We start from the raw sequence: 12,285 nt of genomic DNA, 5'->3' as shown, positions 1-12,285 counted from the left end.
CCAAAAGTTTCAGGAAGACTTGAGACAGCAAAGAAAAGATAAATAATTTTAAATATGATATTTAATAACAAGGTAAAACAAAGACTATATATAAACCACAAAAGCGTTTGCTGTTTTGCAAATTTGCTGTGTGAGTTACATGATTTCTTGCTTTGGACAAGGAATTGTCTAAAAGATTTCCAGCAACTAAGAGAAAAAAGGAAAATCCAGAAGGTTACACTATTTCTTTTCTGGAGATTAAAAAAAAAAAAAGGGGGGGGGTTACTTGCCTTTTAGTATCTTTTTTTTTTTTGCCTTTTAAATCTTTTTGTTCATAAGAGGGTAAATAATTTCATGAAGTGAATCTGGGCTATATTCTTTCATTTTTACTTGTAATTAATTCTTCTGCAAGGATTCCCTGATCATCTCATGGGTGCCAGCAGGATGGGGGATCAGACTAGAGATGTATTTTGGAGATCTAGGGTCAAAGACTAAAAGTAGATTAAGGAATGGAAGACCTTAATAGAACTTCAATTACATTGTATTTATTAATTTACCATTAAAAATTATGAATGTCAAGATTTCTTTCATATTATTCTAATCCACTAAACCTAAGAAGTTTTAAGATAGTGAATAATGACATTTAAATTAAAGAACAAGGTTCAGGGCACTTCACCTGATAATCCTCAGAGCCCTGGAGACAGTTTGCTGAAATCACACTCATTGAGTGTTTCTGTCTGACTCCTAATAAGAATTTTGAATATAGGACAGTTTTTTGTTCTTTCAATTACTGCAGAGGAAACAACTTTTTAAATTGTACAACCGAGTTGAATAAGAAATCAAATCCTGCTTATTTACCAGGAATGTCACTTCGAAATTTCAGCTTTGAAATTCTGTTTCAAAATTTACAACTATATCAAACTGAGTATTAAGACTTTGATTTATTTTGTTTCATTTTACCTTCTGTCTTTTTCTATTTTTAACTTATATTCCAATTAAGAAGAGAGAAATGAGGCCCACACCTACAAACTGGTGCTTTCTAGGTAACAGTTTGCAGATGGAAACAGAACCCTGGCAAGAAAGAACAGCTAACCTGATCCTAAGGCACAGTGAGCTGAGATGCAGCCACTGTAAGAGGCCAGAGGGGTTATTTTCCAAAGAGGCACCAAAAGAGAGTTTGCATATTGTGGCAGCATCATGAATGAAATGCCTGACAACAACAGCTTCCCAAGGATTTGTTTGGTGTCTTCCTTGTGAAGCAAGGCCAGTCAAAGAGGCAGTTGCCAATAGCAACAGTCTTTGTAAACAGTACCTGCTCCTCCTGTCAATTCATTTACCATCAGTTTGTTTTCAGCAACAAAAAAAAAGGCTTTTGGTCTTTTCGGGCAAAACCTTAGAAGAGGGGCTCTTTAGGGTTTTACCTTAAAATTCAGAGATATCAGGGCATGACAATGGAATGCTGTGCTTCATTGCAAGAAAAATCTTTTCAAAGGTCACCAAAACCCCTAAGTACACAGGCACATACACGTGCACACACACACCAATAAACCCCAGAAGGACAATTGTTTTGTCTCTTTTCTACACTGTTATATTTTCAGAGCCTCATCTAGTGCATCACTCATTATAAAAGTTTAAGTAAATATTTATTTAAAGAATAAATACATGAATGATATGTAAGGAATAAAGAGCTCAAATTCTCCAAAAAATATACATTGTTTTAAAGGTTTGAATTTGTTTTTCTGGGAGTTTTTTCTTATTAGCTTCTCTCATGCAATTGATGCCCATGTGGCATCATTTATGATAAATCTAAGTAGATAATCTCTCTGCTAAAAATAAAACATAATTGTTGTAATTCTAGTCTATGCCACTTCAAAACCACTTTCTCTTTTAACTTCTTAAGTGAGGATTATAAATATGCATTTTTAAATAAAATAGGGTCACATTGCCCACACTTTTATTCCCTTACTTGGATATACATGCAATATAGTTTATGTAAGTAAACTCGGGATGTTTGAGTTAACCTCATTTTTTTTTTTTCCTATTAAAGACAATGCAGTAATGGAAATTCTCACCCAGACATAATCACACATTTGCTTTTCCAGGTTTTAGGTTCATAAAATAATTCTACTATAGCAGAACAAAGTACCAGAAAGGTGATCATTTCTCTGATAATGCTTCTGGTTTTATATAATCTCCCAATTCAAACACTGGTTTCCTTTTTAGATCTCAGCGGTAGATTTTCTCAACCTCAACCTTGGCACTACTGACATTTGGTACTAACTAGTTTTTGAATGGAGGGGGCTGCTTTATGCATTGAGAATGTTTAGCATTGACCTCTACTTGCTAGATACTGATAGCACACTTCATTCACCCACACTGTGACAGCCAAAAATATCTCCAGACATTGTCAACTATCCCCTGGGAAGCAAAATCACCCTTGTCTGAGAACCACTGCACTGAGAGATAGCTCTCTCTCCATAAGGAGATTTAGATGACTTTTTTTTAGCTTCACTTTACCCAGTTTCACGCTGGGATATCTTCTCCAGCTTTCTCCTGTGCGAGAGTAGCTCCATCTCCCTGAACCATTCTTTACAAAAGAGAAAGAAAGAAAAGTCTTGGAGAATTCTTTTTGGTAACAAAGATCCAGTAAGGATTTTGTTCCTGGTTATTGGAACAAAAGCCTCAGATTCATTTATCACTGGATCTGACTGAGTATGCTGTCCTTGGCCCAAACGCCAAGACCTGTCAGATACAGGGCATTAATCATTTTGGAAGGAATCCTAGTGGGTTAAAAAAAAAAAAAATTCCAAGAAACAAATGAATGTATTTCTTTTTCCCCCTGAAAACCAATCCTTACTGCCCTTGACAAGCCCTGTCCTGGTGCAGACTGTATCTTCTTCCTTAAATACTACATGCACTACGTGTCTTGGGTATCAAAGGTGGCTCTGGCTGTTAAGACATCAAAAGGTAAGAATCCTTTACTACATTTTTTAAATGACTTTTTACGTGTGCTTAGTTTTCAGATATTTTCTCTCATTCTAAAGATCACAGAAAAGAACTTCACTAAATTGTACAATCAGAGTACTTTTATGAACTTGGTATTACGGCAAATATCTTCCTTCCAGCTTGGTTTAGTTTCATGGGTCTTTCTCAACATAATTCCTCTGCCAAAGTTGACCTTGATCGTATGATATATTCTTTTACCTACCCAAGACAAAACTAATTTATTTAGGGGAAGCTTCCCACGCCAGAACTGGCAGTGGGTTCATAAGGACTTGTCTGGAGAAGAGGGAAAGAATTCTTGTTTGTGAGGCATCTTTTAGAGAAAAATTAATTAAATATTTTATTCTCAGTTCAATTATAATCTTAACCTGGCTGAATACTGGCAGGTAGAATTTATGTGAGGGAAAATTTACCCTTTTACTAACATCTCTACTCTGGCTAGCTATGGAATGGGGAGGACGGGGGCATTACTATTATTATTAAATTATGTTTATTCCAAAAAATTTTTCCAAAAATCATTAAAATGAACAAGTCAAATTTACCCATGGGATTGATTGGACTGTGTTCTTTTTTTCTTTTTTCTTTTTTTTTTTTAAGAACAGAATAGGAATGTGCGTGTGTGTGTGTGTGTGTGTGTGTGTGTGTGTGTGTGTGTTTCTACTGGCCAATCAAGCAAATGAATGTACATTTGCAAAATCACCCTGGTGGAAAATCTCAAAAGGGTGAAACTGCTTGGAATACTGATGCTATTTCACAACTCTATGAAATATTAGAGACCAGAGATCTTACTTACTGGACTCTTTATTCTCAGATCCTAGGAAAGTACCCAAAGATAATAGACTTTATGTAAATGTTTTTTTATTAACCGAATCCATAAGTAGTCCGATTACCTTATATAGCCACATTTCTATATTTTCAGATAAAAAATAGACTGCTATAAGCTAAAAAATAAAATTACATTCTAAAAATTAGATGACCATTCTGATTTTCACTACGCAGTTTCCTAGAGATAACAAGCCCAGGAGAAAAACAAAGTGACCAAAATTTTATTTTAAAAAAGATAGAAAAAATCCAAACAGAATTTAATTCTTTTTATTTTTACTTTCACCACAACATTGTAAATGGATAATTCATTCACCTATATTTTAAGGGCTTTATTAAATTCCTCAAGGGTCCCTCTTAATTCATATTCAAATCATCCTATATTGAAACATCATCATATCATGTGTCTTGGTGATCTTATCTCTTTCAGATGATATTATTCCAATTCTAGCAGCTCCACTTTGTCACTGATTACGTATATGATTCAACAGTAGCTTGATTCATTCCCTTTGACTCATCACATCAAAATATTTCATCTCTTGCAAGATTTAAAAATTTATTATTAACATATATTTGCACTTTATGTTTGGACATTCATCTTCAGACAAATAAAATTATTGACAAGATATATAGAAAAATTCTAATTTTAAGCAGAAAAGAATGTTGAACAAAAATAAATCTTACAAGTGGTCAGCTCATTAAGAGATGATATAACTCTGTAAAACTCAAATTGGTAAATGCAGAGAAATTGAAAAAAATTAGAGAAGAGTAGGCTATAAATTAATGAAACAATTTCATATGCACTATAGGTTATGTCTTACATTTATGCCATGTCAAATATGTTTGACCATTCTAGGGAAGATAGAAAATAAAGCAAGAAAACAAAGAGAAGGAAAAATAAAAAAAGAAGGAATGAGATGAACTTGAGTCAAATAAACATGTTTAAGTCTTAGATCCTATGTATACTGTGTTACCCTGAAGAAGACATTTGTGCTTCCTCTGTAAGATACCATTTCTTCAAATGTGAAACAGAAAGGCTAATGGTATTCATTTCATAAATCTGTTATTAGAAATAAATGAGAGGATTTGTGTAAATTACTTAGCACAAATCCTAAGGACCAATAAACACTGAGTGATAGATATTATTTTTTATGAGTAAAAATAATAACAATTTGATTGGAAAGCAAAAAAAGGAAAGTTTTGTTTTGTTTAGGTGGGTTTGCCAAAAAACTGCTGCTAAAGCTTTGGTTTGGAAATTTAGTTCAAGCATTTTAAATTTTCTTTATACATAATTTAATTCATTTCAAATTCTTATATAGGTCCTTATGTTTAGATGCTAAAAAAAAAAAGTACCTACAAAAGGCAATTATGTTAATTAAAAATTTATTATAAATATTTATTATTTGAACTTAACCTTTCTGGTATATATAGGAAATAATTAAATTGAATGGAAAATTCCATCCATGTATGAGTAGAAATAACTGTTCAGCAGTGGACTCTGACAGTAGTCAGTAAGTCAATTAAATAATTTGGTACCTCAGTTTCCTGATCTACATGTGCAAGTCTATGATACAATCTCTTCCCGATCTAAAATTACATGGTTCTTTCAGTAATGTGTTTAAATTGACTTCCCTGCAAGTTAATGAGAAGAAATCTGAGACAATGGTTCTGATTCAGTTTGATAACCACATATAAGCATTATCAATATGTTAGATTCTTAAATTATAGAAGTTTAGCATCTTAAATAAAAGACTTAGGTATTTATCCTTGACTAAATTAATTTGTTATTCTTTGTGGGGGAAAAAAGAAGCTGTGTTATTCAATTGATTTCCTTTACTCTGAATATACTCATTATCTCAGTCTTTTTGATAATTGTGTATTAAATGCATACTATCTTCCAGAATCTATGTGTTCTGTTATCTACAAAATTAAAAGCCCCTTCTATAAGCATTTTAAAATGGAATGAAATTATAAGTCATGTATGTCATAGTTAAAATAAAACTCAAATGAGATATTTCAGTGAGCCAACATTTCAGTCCTGTGCTCCACTCTAGAAAGTCACTGGGATAAACAGATCTGGTTACTATTGTTCTAAGACATTTACGGTTTAAAGCAATGAATTTTGGAACACTGAAAAAAAATTAAATTAAATTAAATTTTTTAAAAAAGATGTTTATGGTTTAGCAGTATAAGTCATTGCCATTCAGAAAAAAAAGAAAGAAAAAAAGATACAGCATGGAGAGAGCACTTTTAGCTAAAAGGGATATGAGGAAGAAGTGTCTTGAGAAGGCTTAACCGAAACAGGTCATTTGAGCTGATGATTAAAGGATAGCAGATACAGTTCTAAACGCTCAAATGGGATAGTGTAGTACGGAAAGTAAAGCATATTTGCCAATTGTTAGATTTTTAAGCCTCACCAAAAAAATGAGACATTTGCAAAGTAAGCAAAAGGATTTCTTTCCTTCAAAGTGGAGAAATCAGGGAGAATTTATTCTCCACCTGAAACAACTAGAAAAGGAAAAAAAGAAAGAAAGAAAAAGAAAGAGAGAGAGAGAAGGAAGGAAGGAAGGAAGGAAGGAAAAGAAAGACCGACCAGGTTTCATCAGGCAGCAAAGCACAGAACACAGTGATCCTTGAGAGACAAAAGCAAATGAGTCCTACAACTGCCCCATCTTACTGCCTTAAAACAATTTCCAGGCTTTGGCACAGGGAGAAAAAACCCATGCAGAGCCCAGCTGACTCCCTGAGTTGAAGAGATGGATCTGAGAGTCAGGAGACAAAAAAACGGATAGAGTTTGAAACAGAGTACCAGAGAGAACATGCACAGAAAAAAAGGAGAGATCTAGGGAGAGAGCTCCTTGAGTATTCGTCAAAACACTGCTCAGTCTGTGAAGATCTGCCCAGGAGATTCAATGTAACAATATCTGAGGCTGACATAGGGCCAGGAATATTACTTTTTACTGACTCAAATCAACAACTGGCAAGTGTTTTGCTTTTATAGATATGGCTAATATGTTCTATTCAATGCTTATTTCAATAGTCTCCTAGCTATCATCTGCCTTCACCTTTGAAGAGATCAATACCCATGAGGCACCTCAACAGCCAGGTCATTGCGTGCAATCTTTACTGGCAAGAGAGTAACTACAGGTGACTTTCTCCAGGTACAGATATGACATGACATGACATGACTTTGATAGCATCTTCCTCTGGGGTGATTCATTTGAGCCAGTCGTTCAGGAAATACAAATACAAAAGATCCAAATTATTAAAAGGAATGATCCATACACAGTATAAGGCTTATCTTTTCAGTTGAATTTCTGGGAACTATCAGGTCAGCCAAGGGCTGCTCCACCACTGAGCTGTTAATAACTATTGACCTTCGCTACACTGTAACGTTAAAAAAAAAAAAAAAAAAAGACCTGATAACCTTTTGAGTCTTGGAAGCAACATGTTCCTGATTTACAAATTTTAAAAACCAAGTCAGTTATTGATGTGAGTTAGATTGACAAAATGTAATTTTGTTTGTTTTCTTTGTATATTTAATTTCTATTACAGGTAATAATTCATCTCTGTTCTTAAAAAAAAACTGTTATATTACATTTAAGAGCATTGATTTGCTGTGATTCTTCTTTCCTCTGCCAATTGCAATACCTTGGTAAGTCAGTAGATTCTTAAGGTCATTAATGTTCCTTCTAACTAACACAACTACCATTTTTTAATTGGAAAGACAATGCCAATATTCACCACAGTTTGATTGATTTACAAAACACACACATACACATTTATGCACTCAAATATTTTTCACAGAACTAGTGATTATTTAAAATAATGAGAGGAAACTTACTTGTACAGTTAGGCAAAGTTCCAGACCATGTTCCATTGGCTGTGCACTGTCTAACGGAAGGTCCAGAAAGGATGTATCCCTCCATACAGGAATAAATAACTGAACTGGAAAACGTGGTGCCATCAATCCGAAAAACTTTTCCATTGGCTGTGGTTCCTGGGTTACCACACTGTACAGCTATAAAACAAAATGGGTCAGAGTATATATTAAAAGTGGTTTTAGAATTCCTCTCACAAAAAATAGCGACTTAAATGATTGTTTCAAATTATCCAGAGGAGCTAGAAAATCTTCTACGGTAAGTATTGGCTTATCTTTTATAGAGAGTTGAAATTCAAGATGAATTTATATTGATTCTATTAGATTAATTACTGGGGTGTAAGACTTTTGTTAGTAGCTTTGGTAAAAAATTTACAAAGTAAAGTAATTACTTGAGTATTGCTCTTGGGTACTATAAAATCTTCCCAAGAAAGATTTAAGAGTTTGCCTAAAAAGCAGCTCATGTAAAATTAGAGTGGACATAACAAGATGCAACAGAGATTTATTCTAGTTATACTTCTAGGAGGATAGATATAAAATAGAAAATTTAAGCATTATAAACATCCATGTATATTTTTATTTATGTAAGTATAAAACTGATTTGTATTAAAACTTTATTATCTCTATTTCTGGGCCAAAGTGTACAAAAAACCAACTGAATAAAAACAAAGTAACTAAATTCTAGGAATGTTTTGAACTAAGTTTGCAACATATTCTAAACAAGAGTCACAAACACAAATGCCTTATATGATTAATTATTCTTTATTATGTTTAACTATTTGCCATTAATACCATAAGTGAATTTTTTAAATACCTTAAAAACAAATCTATGTCAAATGTAATACTAAATTCTGCTATAATATAAAAAGGTATTTTAATGCTTTATAGAATTTAAAATTTTCTCTATGAATAAGGAATGTAATTACAGTTTCAGAAGTACTATTTATATCACTCTCTGAATCTTATTTAATTTTGCCATTCCTTTGCCATTCCTTTGTATTTCTGTGTGTATGTGTATTTAGGAAATGTACACATTTCTTACATAAACAACAAAGTCAAGACCCAGGTAAAAAGTTACTCTCCAGCTTTCAGGAGAACACATGATATACTAAACATTTTTATCTGCTGTCAAGAGTAATTACTCTCCTTTATATTCATAAGTGCCTGCCTAAAATAACAATCTGATCATGTTTATTTGTTATGTACCATAAGACTTGACACAACACAAGAAGGATTTGAAAAACATTAATAATATAATATACTCTAGCTATATATACAACTGTGTACATTAGTCCAATTTTTAAAAGCTTTTATTTAAATTCCAGTTAGTTAGCATACAGTATAATATTAATTTCAGATGTACAGTTTAGTGATTCAACACTTCCATACAATACCCTGTGCTCATCACAAGTGTTTTCCTTAATCCCCATCACCTGTTCAACTCATCCCCCCACCAACCTCCCCTCTGGTAACCATGAGTTTGTTCTCAATAGTTGAGACTTTTTCTGGCTGTGCCCCTTTCTCTTTTCCCCCTATCATCATTTGTTTTGTTTCTTAAATTCCAAATATAAGTAATATCATATCATATATTTTTAAAGGTTTTATTTATTTATTTGACAGACAGAGATCAGAGGTAGGCAGAGAGGCAGGCAGAGAGAGAGACGGTCAAGCAGGCTCCTTGCTGAGCAGAGAGCCCTATGTGGGGCTTGATCCCAGGACCCTGGGATCATGACCCGAGCCGAAGGCAGAGGCTTTAACCCACTGAGCCACCCAGGCGCCCCTCGTATCATATTTTTAAGATAAATTTCTGGAAATGGAATGCCTGGATAATTTTTAATTTCAAAAATATGTTTAATATTTCCCAGATCTGCAACATCAGGCACCATCATTTTTTAAAAAAGAGATTTTATTTACTTATTTGTCAGAGAGAGAGAGAGAGCACAAGCAGGGCAAGTGGCAGGCAAGGGGAAAGGGAGAAGCAGGCTTCCACTGAGCAAGGAGCCCAATGCAAGACTTGATCCCAAGACTGTGGGATCATGACCTGAGCCGAAGGCAGACACTTAACTGACTGAGCCATCCGGGCATCCCCATCATTTTAAAAATCCTTGTCATTTGTCCAAATTGTATATTCTTTAAATTTGTATTTTTCTATTTATTAAATTATTTTAGCACATTTATTTGATATTTTTATTTTCACATGTCTTTTATTCATCACATCCATATGATCTATGAAAGCTTTTATATTTTACAGTAAGGTACTAACATAATATAATATTACCAAACATTTGGAATAAAGAGAATAAAGATACTACAAATTCCACCACTCTGTTGTAGTATCAATTTTATGTATTGCCTTTTACACATGGTCTCAAATAAATACCATTTGCCTTGATTTTACTAGAGTGCATAATTCTGAATCTTAATTTTTAACTGTTTTACATGATATACATTTTCTTATGGCCTTTATTCTAATACTTATTGATGATACATGTAGCGTGTGAATATATAACTACGTATGTAATATTTTTTCCTATTGCTCTCAAATTCTTTCCAGTTGTTTTAGTCATAATCAATAAGAAACATAAAATTGCATCATTGCAATTGTGTTTTCTTTAGTACTTTTATTTTCTTTAGGAAAAAATCCTCAAAAATTAATAAATCAAAGCTCTCTATATTCTATGAGTAAGTGTGAATTTTTGTCAAATTACCCTAAACTATAACAATAAAAAACCTCTAGAAATGTTTTAAAGTTCTAGTTTTGCTCCACATACACCAGAATTTCATTTTAAAACAAGTGAAAATGATGCCTTGATGTTCAATTATAATTTTCTGACTACTAGTTATGTAGAATTTTTTTCTATAGGTTGGAATTGGTTTTTTGGCTCTTCTGTATTTTCTGTTCATTTCCTCTGTCCATTCATCTACTAGAATCTCTTTTCTAAATGATTTGTATGAGTTCCATCCATAAGAAAAGTGATAATTCTGTTATATTTGCTATAACTTCTGGCTCTTTTTTATCCATAATGTATATACAAACAAGACAAAGTCAATACCACACATTTCATCTAAAAAATATTTTGCAGGGCGCCTGGGTGGCTCAGTGGGTTAAGCCGCTGCCTTCGGCTCAGGTCATGATCTCAGGGTCCTGGGATCGAGTCCCACATCCGGTTCTCTGCTCGGCAGAGATCCTGCTTCCCTCTCTCTCTCTCTCTGCCTGCCTCTCCATCTACTTGTGATCTCTCTCTGTCAAACAAATAAATAAAATCTTAAAAAAAATATTTTGCAGTTCATCTGAACAAAGGGATTACTTAGATATCACCTATACCATGTACAATATAATTATAGAGATTTTTTCCTTTGGAAGATAAGTTTGAGAAATAGTCTTACTTTTTTTTTTTTTTTTTGCTCAGCAACATTGTTTCTCAACTAGTTTCCCTATGATAGCAACTAAGCTGCAAGTGTCTCTTAATTAGGATTAAATTTGGTGAAGTTAAAAAAGATAACTGTCTCTCCTAGAATACGGGCACTAATTTGAAACATCATAAAAAGATTCTGAAACATAATCAATCAAGAAACTGTCAAGAAGGCTCTATTGCTAATTATTTCCTATTTATAAAACCAACACATTTGGTATAACATCAAGTAAATTTCATAAATACCTTTGCAAGTTTAGTATTTGCACTAAAGTCATCTCAAAAAGAACAATTTAAATTTAAGGATAATTTTTCAGCAACACTTCATTTTCTAGTCAATCTGGTAAAGATTTAATTATGTTACCTCCGAGCTAGTCAGAATGATTAACAATTTTACTCAAACACTAAAAATTTTAAGGATTTTAGCTACTAGTAACTGTCTTCTATAAATAAAAATCTCATATATATTTAGGCATCTTTCTATATTTTTCTTGAAAATTGAAACGACCTTGAGGTAATGTTAAGAAAAATTATTTTTCCCCATATAATGTCTATTATGTACAGCACTATGATAAAGGTGGGCTAATAAACCTTTTAACAAATATTTTTAACTTTTTGAATTGATATATTTGTTATGATATGAAGTATTTGTGCATATATAGCTCATGAGAGATAATTTTTATAATTATTACCTATCATAGTTCTTTTATAGGATGATGCCTTTATTCTAAGGTTGGGTACAGGATGAATGGGGCAGGAGTTATTTCAACTGTAGTAACCAACTGAAATTGCATACACATTAAATTGCAACATTTTCCATATATTTAGTTTCTGCTTAGATTACCTTTGCATTCTGGTTGCCTTCCAGTCCAACTGCCATTGGCTAAACATGTTCTTTCTTCTGAGCCATGAAGGATATAACCACTATCACAAGCAAAACGTACAGAACTTTTGGTTCTGAAATCACTTTCCTGTCTAGAACCATGCCCAGGAGTACCTGGATCCCCACATGTACCAGTAGCATCACCTGAAATTCAGTACAGTTTAAGTTAATTTATTTCATTAAACATTTCCTATGTTCATGATTTAGTCCAACATTCTTGTAGGCTTTTGTTTTTGTGCACGCTATGTTTTAATATGACAAACTGGCTCAGTAAAATAATAATTCACATTTCCCATCTGACTCTA

At 33.1% G+C, this 12,285-nt stretch overlaps 1 protein-coding gene across 2 annotated transcripts in view; it reads right to left on the bottom strand.

Annotated features, from left to right (window-relative positions):
- Positions 1 to 12,285, bottom strand: part of LOC111146567 (CUB and Sushi multiple domains 3) — a 1,261,269-nt gene that overhangs the window by 38,547 nt on the left and 1,210,437 nt on the right. For both annotated transcript variants that reach the window (XM_022502159.1, XM_022502160.1), the window contains 2 exons: positions 11,942 to 12,124; positions 7,649 to 7,825 (listed from right to left, as the gene is read on the bottom strand). In XM_022502159.1, the coding sequence (XP_022357867.1) occupies positions 7,649 to 7,825; positions 11,942 to 12,124 (360 nt within the window). The remainder of the gene's footprint in view (positions 1 to 7,648; positions 7,826 to 11,941; positions 12,125 to 12,285) is intronic.

Source organism: Enhydra lutris, unplaced genomic scaffold, assembly GCF_002288905.1.
Source record: "Enhydra lutris kenyoni isolate GAN:26980312 unplaced genomic scaffold, ASM228890v2 scaffoldscaffold14, whole genome shotgun sequence".
NCBI lineage: Eukaryota > Metazoa > Chordata > Mammalia > Carnivora > Mustelidae > Enhydra > Enhydra lutris.
This window is presented reverse-complemented; position numbering and strand designations above follow the sequence as displayed.